At 31.7% G+C, this 16789-nt stretch overlaps 1 protein-coding gene across 5 annotated transcripts; it reads left to right on the forward strand.

Annotated features, from left to right (window-relative positions):
- Nucleotides 1–295: 295 nt before the first annotated feature.
- LOC7486728 (phosphomethylethanolamine N-methyltransferase) lies at nucleotides 296–16643 on the forward strand. 5 transcript variants are annotated; one of them, XM_006376658.3, is made up of 11 exons: nucleotides 296–492; nucleotides 671–924; nucleotides 1061–1198; nucleotides 13605–13748; nucleotides 14407–14517; nucleotides 14601–14742; nucleotides 15096–15376; nucleotides 15736–15897; nucleotides 15993–16046; nucleotides 16144–16218; nucleotides 16319–16643. In XM_006376658.3, exons 2-11 carry the CDS (start codon nucleotides 703–705, stop codon nucleotides 16415–16417), a joined length of 1428 nt encoding a protein of 475 aa, XP_006376720.2. In that variant the 5' UTR covers nucleotides 296–492; nucleotides 671–702; the 3' UTR covers nucleotides 16418–16643. The 5 variants fall into 5 exon arrangements, with proteins under 5 accessions (XP_006376720.2, XP_052301812.1, XP_052301815.1 ...); XM_052445852.1 differs by lacking the exon at nucleotides 1061–1198 and adding an exon at nucleotides 11565–11702 and having other exon boundaries at nucleotides 299–492; XM_052445855.1 differs by having other exon boundaries at nucleotides 443–492; nucleotides 606–924.
- The last annotated feature ends 146 nt before the right edge of the window (nucleotides 16644–16789 follow it).

Here is a 16789-nt window from a genome sequence, read left to right on the forward strand (position 1 = left end):
GAAACCACTTTCCGGAAAACAAACACAGCCAAAGGGAAAACACTTTCCTGGAAACTAAACCAAATTTTTCTTTGACTCGAAAGTGTTTTTCGTTGACCGGAAAGTGTTTTCCGTTGACCGGAAAGTGTTCTTCGTTGACTAGAAAGTGTTCTCCGTTGACCGGAAAGTGTTTTCCGTTGACCAACTTTCCTAATAGCAAACAAACACAGGAAAGTTTGGAAAGTGATTTCCCGGAAAGTGAATTCCGGGAAACAAACATGGTCTAGGTGGTGATGGATGCAGCAGAAAGGCAGGGCTTGTAACCGTAGATCCAGGAGCTTTTCAAGATCTCGCATTGCCGTTGAGGGTTGGTAGTTAGCGTTTTCATCACCATCATCTCCTTTCAAAATCATTTCTTTTTGAGAGAGAACACTCAAAGAGAGAACCCCCTTCCTTTTCTTCATTATCTCTCTGCCTTGTTCAACAAAGTTCCTTTCAACAAGGCTGCTCATGGTAAAATGCCCTTCTTCTTTTTCTAATGTTTTTCAAGAATCACTTCCTTTTATTTTATCTGATTTCTTTGTTACTCTTTCTGTCTTTGGCACTCGTTTTTTTGGATATTGTAGGTGTATATGTGCGTGCATTGTGTTGAGATTGGACTTATATTGGTTTTTGTTTGTGGGTTTCATAGTGGAAGAACGCGAGATTCAAAAGAAATATTGGATGGATAACATTTCTGATTTGAGTGTGAATGCGATGATGCTTGACTCCAAAGCATCTGAACTTGACAAGGAAGAAAGACCTGAGATACTTTCTCTGCTTCCACCCTATGAAGGAAAAACAGTTTTGGAACTTGGAGCTGGTATTGGCCGCTTCACTGGGGAATTGGCACAGAAGGCCAGCCAAGTTGTGGCTCTGGACTTCATTGAGAGTGCCATAAAAAAGGTGACTGCGGTCCTCCATATTCACAAAGAGCTTTTTGTTTGTGCTTTGCTGAACTGGGCGTCTAATGTTTTTTGCAATATTTCTGTTTGAGTTTTATCTGATTTTTTTTCCCATCTGTCGAATCTTCTGTTTGCAGAATGAAAATATTAATGGACACTATAAGAATGTCAAGTTTATGTGCGCTGATGTGAAATCCCCAGATCTGAATTTTTCAGAGGGATCGGTGGATTTGATATTCTCAAATTGGCTTCTCATGTATCTTTCCGACAAGGAGGTGAACAGACTTGATCCTTATTCCGGCTTGTCTTGCTTAATTGTTGATTTGCTTACAGATTTGTTAGTAATTCATCTTAAGGCTTCTTGGAATCAGTGGTCAGTGCTTTGATGATCTTATTGGAGTCTGCCACAAACATTTGATGAAAGCTTGGTATGATTATGACTGTTGTTGCATCAATCTTTAAGTGAAATGCTCATAAATATCATGTGATTTTTCCCTGGCCTTTTATTTTCTCGATGCCTTCAACTGTTTGTTTTAAAACAATTATGAGAAATGCTTCCAAATCTTCTTTTACAAGACGTTGCTCTTCTGGGACCATAAAAAAGGTAACACTCCTTCACCCTTGTAAATTATGGAGATAATAGAATGCAAATATCTTCTTATTGACCTTTTGCAACGAAAATGGTACTCCTAATGCGGATAATCATTACATATCGACAATAAGATCTGACCTCATGGATGTTTTCATGTGTTTCGTCCATGAATTTTATAAAGAATAAGATGGCATCTCCACGCGCTACTGCGAGCTTATAAAACAAATATATTTGATAGTATTATAATTATAAACTAGCGCTAAATAAATAATAGAAACTAAAGATATGATGGAGCAAAATATTTCATGACGGAAAAAACAGTTGTGTTGGTGATTAAAACTTAGAGACTGAACAAAATAATTTGTAACAATCCACGGTGTTTTGGGAGGAAATATACAGTGTTTTCGCCACATGATTTAGCTTTTCTGTTAATAAAAAAACAAAAAAAAAATACAAAGCTAAATACAAAGCTAAATTCTCTACCAACTTAATATTAAAAAAAACCAACAAAAATAATTTTGAAAGGAAAAAAACCCATGAGGAAAAACGTTGTAGCAATTGACAATGTTTTGTGAGAAAAACTACAGTGTTTTCCCCAATAAAATAAAATAAAAAACCATTTAGAGAAATACTGTAGCAATCCATAATATTTTGTGAGAAAAGCTACAATGTTTTCCCCATATGATTTAGCTTTATTGTAATTATAATTCTTAACCAACTCGATATTAAAAAAAAATGGACAAAGATAATTTTGGAAAAAATCATAAAAAAATCATATGGAAAAACACTGCAACAATTCATAGTGTTTTAAAGAAAAAAATTACAAAGTTAAATTCTTAATCAGCTCAATATTAAAAAAATCAAATCGACAGAGACAATTTTAGAAAAACAAATAACAAAAAAAACACCAAAAAAAGAGAAAAAAATCATGTTGGAAACACTGTAGCAATTCACAATGTTTTGTGATGAAAACTACAGTGCTTTCCCATATGATTTATCCTTATTTGTAAGGACTTGTAATTGTAATTCTCAACAATGTTTTGTGAGGAAAGCTACAGTGCTTTCCCCACATGATTAAGGTCTATTACAAAGTTAAATTCTAACCAACTCAATATTAAAAAAAAAATCGACGAAGATAATTTTGGAAAAAAATATTACAAAAAAAGAAAACACGAAAGAAACTGGAAAAAAACCATGTGAGGAAAAACTTGTATTTACTCGTAATTACAATTCTTAACCAGCTTAATATTTAAAAAATAAAATTGACAAAGACAACTTTAGGGAAAAACATAACAAAACAGAAAAAAAAACCATATGGGAAAAAACACTGTAGCAATCCACAGTAATTTGCGAGGAAAGTTACAGTGCTTTCCTCACATATTGTAACTGTAATTTTTAACCAACTCAATATTAAAAAATAAAATAAAAAAGATAATTTAGAAGAAAATCATAAAAAAACAAAAACAAAAACAAAACTATGCGGAGAAACACTGTAGCAATCAACAATGTTTTAAAGAAAAAAATTACAAAACTAAATTCTCAATCAGCTCAATATAAAAAAAATCGACAAATATAATTTTGAAAAATAAAAAAATAAAATAGAAAAACTATGTGGGAAAACACCGTAGCGATCCACAGTATTTTAAAGGAAAAAAATTACAAAGCAAAATTTTTAACCAACTCAATATTTAAAAAGTAAAATCAACAAAGATAATTTTGAAAAAAAATAAAAAAATAAATGAAAAAAAGGGGAAAAAAAAAAGGAAAGTTGGAAAAAAAAAAAGGAAAGTAATTTTGGAAAAAAAAAAGAAAAAAGAAACATAAAAAAAATGAAAAAAAAAGAGAAAGTTGGAAAAAAATGAAAAATTGCAAAAACAAATGTGAAAAAAAAAAAGAGGAATGCACGGTGGATTACTGTTGTAATCCACAGTGCATTTGGGTGTAGGGAAACAATGATTTCCCCACACCTTTTAGTTTTATGTATAATAAACATCTTTTATGTATTTTTTTTTCTTTCAAGAGAAGTATTTTTTCTTATATATGTTGTGATATAATTCATTCTAATTCTCTAAAACTTTCCATGTTTATTTACATTTTATTCAAGCATCTAAAATTAATCTATGCAATATTTATACTAATGAAATTTTCAATTACGCTACGACATTTCAATCAATAGTTCAAATTATAATTCAATTCTTTTAAAAATCATTCCCCCACATACAATACATTATTTCAAAATAATTTCACTCAATTTCATGCAATTATACATCATGAACCTAACTTTCCTCTTTGGCTGGTCACTTGGGTTTTTAATAACCTTATGTTTTTCTTCATCAATTCCACTAAATTTAATACCCAACACAATATAATTTAACCAAATTTGATCAATTCATAGTCAATTTGTATTTTCCCCAAAAGGTTTCTATAAACCCTAACCTAAAATTCATGATTTCTACCTCAAATATTATTCTAATTGCATGAAATTGCTAAGGTAGATCTAGAACTCCTTTCTAGATGTTATTCTGAATCCTTTTTTTTTCCTTGTTGTCGTGATTGTGCAACCCTTCGCCTTTGATTATTTTGCTTCTCTTTCCTTCATAATTAGGTGTTTAGAGGTGCGTGTATGTGTTTCCTTTAATTCCTCCCGAAATCCCTTGATTTTCTCTTGGTTTCTTTAAGAATTTTGGTGAAAAATTGAAATTTTCCTCTTTCCTTTTTGTTTATAGTTGTCGGGTTGAAGATAAGAAAATCCCCTCATTTTATACTCTTTTCTAGGGTAATTTATCATTTTCCCCCTCCTTAAACATAATATAAATCCCCCTTTTTTTATGTCATACTGTTTTTTTTTGTCATTTTCAATTTCACTTTTGACATAATAATTTAATTTTCTAAATTCTTAATTTAACCTAATTTTTATTTTGGGTTTAAATTTATTTATTGTTTTAAATTTAGTCGGGAGTTTACATTCTTCCCTCTTTTAAGAAAAATTCATCCTTGAAATTTTAAATTCCCATACTTGTTTTCTCGAATAATTCTTTGTATTTACTTTCATTTCTAACGCTCTTTCCCAAGTGTCCTCGACTTGAGGACTCTTCCATATCACTTTCACCATAGGAATCTTCTTATTCCTTAACTCTTTCTCACTTTGATCTAGAATCCTTATAGGTTTTACATCCATAGTCAAGTCTTTTTTAACTTCCCACGAAACTTGCGGTAATACTCTAGAGGGGTTTATATCAGCCTTTCGTAGCAACGAAACATGAAATAAATCATATATCTTAGCTAAATATGGAGGTAAGGCTAATTTATATGCCACATGTCCAATTCTTTTCATCACTTCAAAAGGTCCAATATATCTTGGTTTTAGTTTTCCTTTTAGACTAAATTGTAACGTATGCTTCCAAGGAGCAACCCTTTAAATACATCATATCTCTAACATTAAACTTGCTTCCAAGAAGCAGCCTTTTAAATACATCATATCTCTAACATTAAACTTGCTTCCAAGGAGCAGCCTTTTAAATACATCATATCTCTAACATTAAACTTAAAAGGTCTTCTTCTAATAACTGCATAATTTTTCTGCTAGTCCTGGACAACCTTTATCTCGTCACTTATATTTTTTTATCTTTTCTAAAGTGATTTATACCAATTCCAATCTCATCAACTTCTTATCCCTAATTTCTTCTCAGCAAACAGGGATCCAACATGTTATACTATATAAAGCTTCGTAAGGAGTCATCTTTATGATAGACTAGTAATTTAGTTGTGTGCATGGTTTTTTTCTTTGGAGAACTAAAATATTTTTTCTACAACTTTAATGAAAAACACTAAACCCATTTCTAGCATATAAACTTCTAAAATCACAATTACAACAACATGTGGAATATGTCCTACTACTCTCGGTTTAGACCTTTCTTTGATTTTTATTCCATATATAGAGGTTTATAACTCCAATTTATGCAAGATCCATTTCATTGAAAAATTAACATCCCTAGCTATAACTTTATTAAGAGATAAATTTTAAATTTCATCATTTTCATGTCTAAAATTTCCCTAGAAATCAAGGGACAAAGTTGTCACATGTTTCATCCATGAATCTTATAATCAATAAAACATCCTATTTGTGTGTGTGTGTGTGTGTGTCTATATATATATATATATATATATATATATATATATATATATATCATTAATTCCAATTCCCTAAAACTCTTCATGCTTATTTATATTTTATTCAAGCATCTAAAATCAATCTATGCAACATTTATATTAACAAAAAAATTTATTACACTACGACATTTCAATCAAAAATTCAAATTATCATTCAAATCTTTTGGAAAATATTTCCCCACATAAAATATATTAGTATACAACAATTTCACTCAATTACATGCAATTATACATCATGAACCTAACTTTTCTTTTTGGTCAGCCACTTGGGTTTTTCTTTATCATGAACCCAACAACTCAATTACATGCAAAATAAATTATGTTTTTCTTCATTAATTCCACTAAATTTAACATCCAACATAACCTAATCTAACCAAACTTGATCAAATCATAGTCAATTTGTATTTTCCCTAAAACTTTTCTATAAACCCTAACCTAAAATTCATGATTTCTATCTCAAATGTTATTTGAATTGAATGAAATTGCTAGAGTAAGTTTGGAACCCCTTCCGAGACATTATTCAAGTCTTTAAATATCAACCTATCAAAATTTTTCTAAATTCTCTTTTTTTCCTTGCTACCGTGACTGTGCAACCCTTCTCCTTTGATTATTTTACTTATCTTTCCTTCTTAATTAGGTGTTTAGAGGTGTGTGTATGTATTTCCCTCAATTCCTCCCTAAATCCCTTGATTTTCTCTTGGTTTCTTTAAGAATTTTGGTGAAAAAAATGAAATTTTCCTCTCTTTCCCTTTTTGTTTACAGCTATCGAGTTGAAGAAAAGAAAACTCACCCTCTTTTTATGCTTTTTCTAGGTTAATTTACCTTTTTACCCCTCCTTAAGCTTAATATGAACCCCCCCCTTTTAATGTCATATTGGTTTTATGTCTATTTCAATTTTACTTTTGACATAATAATTTAATTTTTCTAAATCTTAATTTAATCCATTTTTTATTTACGGCTTAAATTTATTTATTATTTTATTTTTAGCTGGGAGTTTACAAATTTAATCCAATTAATTCATAATTTAAGTAATTTAGTCCAATTAAATTAGACATTAAATTTCAATCCCATATCTTATCTTTAGAGAGACGAGTGTGTAGAACTTAATGATAAAATAGAAAATCTTCCACTTATAGGGGATATTGTTCATTCTCAATAACTCATACAATCATTTATCTTATCTTGCATCAGGATCTTTTTAGTGAGGAATACACGAGTGAGACTCAAAGGGAGATCGATTGTGATATCCACTCATGTGGCTAGAACTTGTTGATGAGTGCTCTTCATTGTAGGAGCAGCTCCTTTGAAGGGTTGTAATATGATTGTTCTCATGCCTATATGTTTGCACGTCATTCTATATTATTCCTTTAAGGAACTAGAGTTATATATACGCATCCAGTGGTGCATGCAATGGTGTTAGGTTTTATATTTCTCTTTGAGGAAGTGGAAGGGTACAAAGTTGTTGTTTGTTGTTGTTGTTGTTGTATAATTAGAACAACAACATTAAGTACTTTCACTTAATAGGTAATTTGTTGGAGATTTAGAGGGGTTGTAGTACATATAGTAGAGAGATTAGTTATGTAATACCATATATTTTTTTATCACTCAATATAACTCCCAACATGTATACGCATGAAAAACAAGGTAAATTATTTTTTTTCTATATATACCATCATTCAATTTCGTCCATAACATATAAAGGATTATCCTATTTATTTTAGTAGAATCTTGGTAGAGTTTCCCTTGTTCGAGGCTCTACCTAAAAAAAATTCATTTAAAAATATAAAATAAATATACTTTAAGGTCTAATTCGTATTATTTATATAAGGATTGAACAAGAAAATTTAGATTTTTAATGAAAAATCACAAACTGATAAATTTTACGCTATCATGTATAACTTTCAATTTGACTGTCAGATCGGGCTGAGATTTTGCATAGAGTCTCCTGATATGTTATACTACCTTATGTTGGGATTTTAGATTTTAGATCAATTGAAGTTTGGAAAGACTTTGCAACTTAGGTTGGAAGCTGGGTAGTTTACGCGAAAAATACAACGAACATTAAATAAAGGGAAAATTGTGAATAAATATAAAATCATCCTTTAAAGGCTATTTCCAGCAGCGATGGATGTTTTTAGAGAGAGAAAGCTTCTCTCCTTCATTTTTCTCAAAATTTCCTTAGGAAATTCATTAAAATGAAGGGATTAATTGAGATAATAGAAGAAAAGAGAAAAATGAAGGGATTTTTAGCTAGGGTTTGTGAGAAAAAGAGAGAGAAAGTTTTTCTTGGACAGAAAAAGAAGGAAATCTTAGAGAAAAATGAGAAATAATAGACTGACTTGGTTCAAAACCTTTGATTTTTGTTTTGCTAAAAGAGGTAAAAAAAAAAAACCTTTTTTAAGGATTAATTAAATTTTTAAATATGTTATGTTGAATTTGCTTTATGTAAGTCAAGCTTTAATGTGTTGGATTGATTAGAAAGAGGCTTTCGGTGTAGTATTATGTTCTTAGACATGAAAAAATAATAGGTAAGGTGTGAATTGTGAAAGAAAGTTTGAAAGGAAACTATGACGTCACTTGGAACCGGGTTCGGCCTAATAATGAAATAATCGTGCTGTGAAAAGAACAAGTTAATGAATATTGAGAAATGCAAAGTATGCATTAGTTATGATACGATATATTAGAAGACAAGATTTATATGGGTGTTTAATGTGAAAGGTTGAAACATGATGATAAAAGGTGTAATTGAAATGGTATAGACTTGGTATGTTAGTGGAAGTGGAAAAAAACACTAATTTATAAAATCAAAATGTATGTATATATGATGAAGTGAAATTGTGTATTTATAATATGAACATTGAATTCCGGGAGTGAAATATCTCACTTAGTAGTCCAAAATTGGGCTTTTTGAATAGGTAATATTGTATTTGGTAGTAAAAATGATCATTTTGAATGGATAGTATTATATTTGGTTGAACAAGTGACTATATATAAAAGAATGGATAATAAAAATACAATATTATGATTTATATTTTGATTTGAGATAGAGGAATTGTATAAATGTAAATATAATAAGATATTGGGTAAATTGTGAGGTAAGTATGAAGGGTTTTAAGTTAGGATAACCCAAAGAGATATGTAAGGTGTTATGATGAATATGATTTTAGTTGAAGTGGAATGATGTGTTGGGTCTGTTACTAAGAAACATGCGGAGAACTTGATATGTGAGGTTTAAGAGTAATGCTTAATTAGTCTATCACTAAGTGGAGACTAACCGATGGTTACCGACTACCGATATTATTTGATTAGTCTGTTAGGGTATGGAGACTAATGCCATTAGTGGTTATTGATGAACGATATTATTTGGTTAGTTTGTCATATTATTGACACTAATGACATCAATGGTAAGTAATGACTCACATTGTTTGATTAGTCTATTATAGGTGGGCTAGGCCTTGAGGCTAACCCTTCGCTCTCTTTTTCTTTATTTTTTTTACACTTCAAAGCTTTTTTACCAGATTCACTTATTGTTCAGTTTTAACATAGTTTTCAAAATAATATTATAGATTTTTATTTAAATCTTAATAATTTAATTTTTAATAATTATGTATCTGAATATTACTAATAATAAATTATTTATTAAAATTCAATTGAAATATGTGTTTTTTTTAAAAAAAAATTAAATGGATTATGAACATAATTTTATCACACTTATAACCTTCTTATCTTTCAAATATGGACATACTATTTTGATATTTTTTGCTAACTTATTTTAAAATTTATAAAATATTTTTTAAAACAAGAAAAATAATTCCAATTAAAAATATATTGTTTTCTAAGATAAATAAGAAATACATTAATAGAAAAATTATCATCATGAAAAAAAATTAAAATGATTTTATTTCAAAGTTAATGAAATATTTCATGAGACACATATTTTTTTAATTATCATCTCTAATTTTTACTTAATGAGATGTTGATGTCATATTAGTTCTACAAAACAACAAATTTATGAAAAATATTGAAATTTGTTTTTTATTTATTCAAAGTAATGGTCTCTGCATATTTTTCTAAGTTATATTTTTTATAAAAAAATACTGTTTTGGAAAATGAATTAAATTCAATAACAATATATCCAAGTATAATTTTAAGAAATAAAAGGAAATAAAATCAAAGTCCCGTGACCCCAAATTTCATGAGAAAAAGATGAGTCATATACATACAGTACAAAAATGGCGGCAACGCACAGTAACAAATCGTCGCCTTATGTTGAATCTTTAACAGCAGTAATATAGCGACAAAAGGAAACAGAATAGAAAAATAATTGATGGAAGGTGGGCCATCGAATTCACGTGGCAAGTGACCATAGGCTCACGTGAAACCATACCACTGCCAGATTTGCTTCGATCTCGAAGAAAAAATAATCCTATTTTGGTATAGATTCTGAAGAAGTGGTCCTCAATTTTTTATGTTTAAATTATTTTTTTATATTTTTAAATTATTTTGATATGATAATTTCAGAAATAAATTTAAAAAATAAAAAAATATTATTTTAATATATTTTTAAATAAAAAATATTTTAAAAAATAATCTCTGTCGAAATCATAAAAAATAATTATTAATTATCAAATTATTAACTTTTCAAATTTAAATTTTGATGTGAATATTCAAAAAAATTTATTCTTTTAAATAAATAAAATTAAGATGTGATTTCACAATTATGTATAAAATGATTACATATTTTATAATCACATAAAAGATTTTTTTTATTTTATATTTGATAATAACACATCATTAGAAAAGCAGATATAAAAAAACCGACAAAAAAAAATGACTGTGGTAGGTGAGATACTAAAATAGTTATAGTAGCGGTATAATACTGTAATAAAGAAATACCAAAATAGTATAGTAGCGGTATAATACGATAATAAATAAATAAAAAATTAAACATGCAGTTAACTCGGAAAAAAAAGGGGGCAAGGAGGAGGCAGCCACCTCTTCACCGTTTATCTCTATAAAAGCCCACACATACCTAGGTATCAGCACATCCCAAACAGAGTATCCTGAGCGAGAGAGAGAGAGTTTGATTGCAGAGCAAATAGGTGGTGATGCAGCAGAAAGGCAGGGCTTGTAACCGTAGATCCAGGAGCTTTTCAAGATCTCGCATTGCCGTTGAGGGTTGGTAGTTAGCGTTTTCATCACCATCATCTCCTTTCAAAATCTTTTCTTTTTGAGAGAGATCCCCTTCCTTTTCTTCATTATCTCTCTGCCTTGTTCAACAAAGTTCCTTTCAACAATGGCTGCTCATGGTAAAATGCCCTTCTTCTTTTTCTAATGTTTTTTCAAGAATCACTTCTTTTTATTTTATCCGATTTCTTTGTTAGTCTTTCTGTCTTTGGAACTCCTTTTTTAGGATATTGTAGGTGTATATGTGCGTGCATTGTGTTGAGATTGGACTTATATTGGGTTTTTGTTTGTGGGTTTGATAGTGGAAGAACGCGAGATTCAAAAGAAGTATTGGATGGATAACATTTCTGATTTGAGTGTGAATGCGATGATGCTTGACTCCAAAGCATCTGAACTTGACAAGGAAGAAAGACCTGAGATACTTTCTCTGCTTCCACCATATGAAGGAAAAACAGTTTTGGAACTTGGAGCTGGTATTGGCCGCTTCACTGGGGAATTGGCACAGAAGGCCAGCCAAGTTGTGGCTCTGGACTTCATTGAGAGTGCCATAAAAAAGGTGACTGCGGTCCTCCATATTCACAAAGAGCTTTTTGTTTGTGCTTTGCTGAACTGGGCGTCTAATGTTTTTTGCAATATTTCTGTTTGAGTTTTATCTGATTTTTTTTCCCATCTGTCGAATCTTCTGTTTGCAGAATGAAAATATTAATGGACACTATAAGAATGTCAAGTTTATGTGCGCTGATGTGACATCCCCAGATCTGAATTTTTCAGAGGGATCAGTGGATTTGATATTCTCAAATTGGCTTCTCATGTATCTTTCCGACAAGGAGGTGAACAGACTTGATCCTTATTCCTGCTTGTCTTGCTTAATTGTTGTTTTGCTTACAGATTTGTTAGTAATTCATCTTAAGGCTTCTTGGAATCAGTGGTCAGTGCTTTGATGATCTTATTGGAGTCTGTCACATACATTTGATGAAAGCTTGGTATGATTATGACTGTTGTTGCATCAATTAAAACTAAGTACACACATGACATTTGATGATATATATATACTAGTGGGGGATTATGGGACAAAAAATAAATCCACTTGGTTTCAGACTTGGTACAACCCAAGATCATTATTCTCTTTGGTTTGCACAACCAAATTTTTTTTTTGAGGGTCTGCAAGAAGATCAAAAAATAAGAAATTGTATCAAAAATTATGTACAAAAAAATATGAAAATTTCTTCTGGTGTTGAAGGAATTGGACATATAGAGATTCAAAAACGAATTGATGTGATTCAAGTTATAATCTATTTAGGATTCCCAAAATTTTTAACAGAAGGTAAACCTAAAAGGATCAAAGAATTATAGTTAAATGTACAAAAAGAACTTAATTGTATGAACCGAAAACTCAACATTTCTATTACAAGAATTGAAAACCCTTACATGCACCCGAATGTTGCAGAATTTATAGCCGGACAATTAAAGAATCGAGTTTCATTTCGCAAAGCAATGAAAAAGGCTATTGAATTAACTGAATCAATAGAGAACCTTTTCTTCTCTATCTGTATGAATCGATATTATTACATTCCAATTCCTTCCCGACACCTCCCAAGGAAAATCCTGAATTGGATCCCAAATTGACGGGTTAGTGTGAGCTTATCCATGCGGTTATGCACTCTTCGAATAGGAATCCATTTCTAAAAGATCCTGGCTTTCGTGCTTTGGTGGGTCTCCGAGATCCTTTCAATGACTTATGTTGTGTTGAAAGGATATCTATATGATCCGATTGATTGCGTAAGGCACGCGGTAGCAACGGAACCGGGGAAAGTATACAGAAAAGACAGTTCTTTTCTATTCTATTAGTATTAGATTAGGATTAGTTAGTATTAGATTAATATTAGTTAGTGATCCCGGCTCAATGAGTCCTTTCTTCCGGGATGAACTGTTGGTGCCAGTCCTACATTTTGTCTTTAAGTGAAATGCCCATAAATATCATGTGATTTTTCCCTGGCCTTTTATTTTCTCGATGCCTTCAACTGTTTGTTTTAAAACAATTATGAGAAATGCTTCCAAATCTTCTTTTACCAGACCTTGCTCTTCTGGGACCATAAATATGTAACACTCCTCCACCCTTGTATATTATGGAGATAATAGAATGCAAATATCTTCTTATTGACCTTTTGCAACTAAAATGGTACTCCTAATGCAGATAATCATTACATATCAACAGTAAGATCTGACCTTTTTAGTTTTAAAAGTGGTGATATAAATGTTTCCTTCCCTTTCCTTTCCATTTTTTTTTAATGTTGGTTGGTCGTAAGGTTCATTGGGTCTTGGACTACAAAATAGGGCAGCCTTCTCATTTTCTTTAAATCCTAACCACCCATTCCATGATTGGATGGAACCCAAAACCTGCAGGTAGAAGAAGTATCTAGTTAGATTTCCAAGATGTTTTCGAAGTTGTACTGGTCCATTGCTTCAATTTCTACTTACTTAGTATCAGAGTGTCCCTGCAGCGCTACTTTTTTTTTTGGCAAATGATCTACTGGGTTGGTTCTGTTGGCACACAATTTTCGTTGTTCTAATGCTGCATTTCTGTGTCATAGCTTTTGTATGCCTAACCTAATCCATGCTTACTAAGTATCTGGTGTATTCTTTGTGCTTGAAAGTTAGTGATCTCTAGTACTTTCTTTTTCTGCACTCTGATGGTGTCTTTATCTCTTGTATATTCTTAACATGGATTGCAGGTGGAGAATCTGGTTGAAAGGATGGTCAAATGGCTAAAGGTTGGGGGGTTCATTTTCTTTAGAGAGTCTTGTTTTCATCAATCTGGAGATTCCAAGCGAAAATACAACCCAACCCACTACCGTGAACCCAGATTCTACACAAAGGTTTGCTTCTTGTTCAAATTATTCCTTGAAAGGGCTCTTTTATTATCTGAATGTGTGATAAACTAGAAAATTATATTTATATCTGTTATAATATGGTTTGGTGGCTGGATATCATTTTATTTTCAGTGTTAAATAATCACTCTAAAATGGAATTTTAGTGCCATGTCAGCATATAGCATAAATCTATCTAGCATGTGAAAATTGGATTTGATTGATGATTGGACCCAAACTTGGGCTGTGTTAAATGATTTGATATAGGTCATTCTGGTTGGACACATGGGTTTGATAACACCAGTCAGATTGGAATGTTTCTTGAATCAATACGATTCTTAGTTTCAGGAGGAAAATGAATGATGGATGATTCATCACGCCTGCTGTTCCAAAATTATATGTGATTCATGAATCATAATGCAGGGTTACTGCCACATGGAAGATCATTTTACAGTTAACATCTAGGTTTTAAGCAATAACTATCAAGATCTTCATCAAGTTTTGAAAGACTAATTATGAATACTTGGATAAAACATTATACATCTATGCATCATTCCATTTTCTTGGGATTGATTAATGCACACAAAAATGAATTGGTAGAACTATATAATATGTGATGGTAATTTATTTTTTAAAGTACCTGATACCTATTTATATTGTATTGCAGGTGTTTAAAGAATGCCATACATTTGATGGGTCTGGAAATTCTTTTGAGCTTTCTCTAATTGGCTGCAAATGCATTTCAGCTTATGTGAAAAACAAAAAGAACCAGAATCAGGCAATAAAACTGGATCCTTTTGGTTTCCTTTGAGGCATAATTAAATGGGTTAATTGACAAGATGTTTTGCTTTGTCGGTGCAGATTTGTTGGATATGGCAGAAAGTCAGTTCAAATGATGATAAGGGGTTCCAGCGATTCTTAGATAATGTCCAATATAAATCTAATGGCATATTACGTTATGAGCGCGTCTTTGGTCAAGGTTTTGTGAGCACAGGAGGAATGGGTATGCTACCTTTGTATTCCCTTATAGCCCTTTTCCACTAATGCATTCATGCCCATAATGTCACAAGGAAACTAAGTTTGAATTTGCAACCTGAAAGCCAAGAACTTGAATAGACAACATGCTTCTATTATTTGCACTTTATTTATCCCTTCATTTATTGAGAAGACCAATGTAAATATCTTAAGTTTCTGGGAACTCTCTTAATTGTCTATTACACTTTATTTTTCAAAGACCAGGAATTCTTCCTTGCACATGTTCTTTATCAATATTAAAAGATTTATCAGATTAGTGCAATGATCTCTTATTCCTATTTCTGCATTACCGTTTCTAAATGAATATTTGTATCTGAGCAGAGACAACTAAAGAATTTGTGGAAAAGCTGGATCTTAAGCCTGGCCAGAAAGTCCTAGATGTTGGCTGTGGGATTGGGGGAGGTGACTTTTACATGGCTGAGAACTTTGAAGTGGAGGTTGTAGGCATTGACCTCTCCGTAAATATGATTTCATTTGCTCTCGAACGTGCCATTGGACTCAAATGCTCTGTTGAGTTTGAAGTTGCTGATTGCACTACGAAGACATATCCTGACAATACTTTTGATGTTATCTACAGCCGGGACACCATTTTGCACATTCAAGTAAGTTCTCAGATGTTTCTGCCAATTAGGTTTTGATATATTGAGTTTGGAGAGTTGTCTTTCCTTGGTAGTGCATAGGTTTCGTTCTGTTTTGTTGGTATTGGTCAGTTTGTGGTGCTGCATTGAGTGCTGTTTCCTGGAAATAATTTTTCCACTCCATTATCTTTGTTCTTGAAAAATAGAAGCTTTTTGACCTGCAAAAAGCTGATTTATGTTGAAGCTTTTTATATTACCTGTGATATGAGAAATCCATTACAATTTTCACATGGTGCTTAACTAGCTGTGTTGTCAGAAGCTGTCTATTTGACTGTACAATCCCATCCTTATTTATTTTTACTTAATGGACTACCATGTTTCAGGACAAACCTGCATTATTTAGATCTTTCTTCAAGTGGCTGAAGCCTGGAGGTAAAGTACTTATCAGTGATTACTGCAAGTGTGCTGGAACTCCATCACCAGAATTTGCAGAGTACATTAAACAGAGAGGATATGATCTTCATGATGTGAAAGCATATGGCCAGGTCTGTTTGCATCTAAAATAGTTTGTCATTGCCTGACATTGTGGTTTTTGGTTCCAAATCCTAAAAATGTCTATCTTGTTATTGATGATCTACAGATGCTTAGGGATGCTGGTTTTGATGAGGTCATTGCAGAAGACCGAACTGATCAGGTGCTGCACAAATCAACCATAATCTTGTATCCTTTTTTATTTTTTCTGTGCTCTTTTGGCCTTTTAAATTTAACCTAATTTATTATTTCTGCCTCAGTTCAACCAAGTTCTGCTAAGGGAATTAAAAGCTATAGAAAAGGAGAAGGATGAATTTATCCATGACTTCTCTGAAGTGAGTTTACTGCATTCTTTAGTCCGGAAGTCTTGGTTGATTTTTCTTTAATTTTATACATCTGATTTTATACACTCCTCTTGATCATTATCGATTCCAGGAAGACTATAATGATATAGTTGGTGGATGGAAGGCAAAGCTGATCAGGAGTTCATCTGGCGAGCAGCGATGGGGCCTGTTCATTGCCAAGAAAAAATGATTCTTGGCTCCTGTAGCACGTTGCACTATCCATATTAAATAAGTGTCCTGGACACTAGTTGATCTTTTCTTTGCAGTTGAATTATCCCAGCCGATGGCTAATGTGTGAACTAGTTTATTTTACCTTTTTTTTTGTTGTCGTAATAATAATAGAACTATCCCATCTTGTCACAGGAGTTTTAACTTGCAAGATGTTCAATAAGATTGGATACCATCTTTCCTGAGTTTATGAAGTTTATTTATACTAATGGTATCTCTTAGTTGCGGGATATGTTCCTATGTATATTATTCATCCATTTCAAGCTTACCAGCAATGTAATTCAATTCGAGACAGTTTGGTCCACTTGGGTCTGGTTGTCTCCAGTTAGTCACT

This window comes from Populus trichocarpa, chromosome 12 (genome assembly GCF_000002775.5).
Source record: "Populus trichocarpa isolate Nisqually-1 chromosome 12, P.trichocarpa_v4.1, whole genome shotgun sequence".
Lineage (NCBI taxonomy): Eukaryota > Viridiplantae > Streptophyta > Magnoliopsida > Malpighiales > Salicaceae > Populus > Populus trichocarpa.

Excerpts from the sequence above, each read along its gene's own strand:
- LOC7486728 (XM_024582451.2), top strand. Across the intron at positions 15,898-15,992 it reads ATGTGAAAGCATATGGCCAG|ATGCTTAGGGATGCTGGTTT; the intron begins GTCTGTTTGCAT and ends GATGATCTACAG. Across the intron at positions 16,219-16,318 it reads TTATCCATGACTTCTCTGAA|GAAGACTATAATGATATAGT; the intron begins GTGAGTTTACTG and ends TATCGATTCCAG.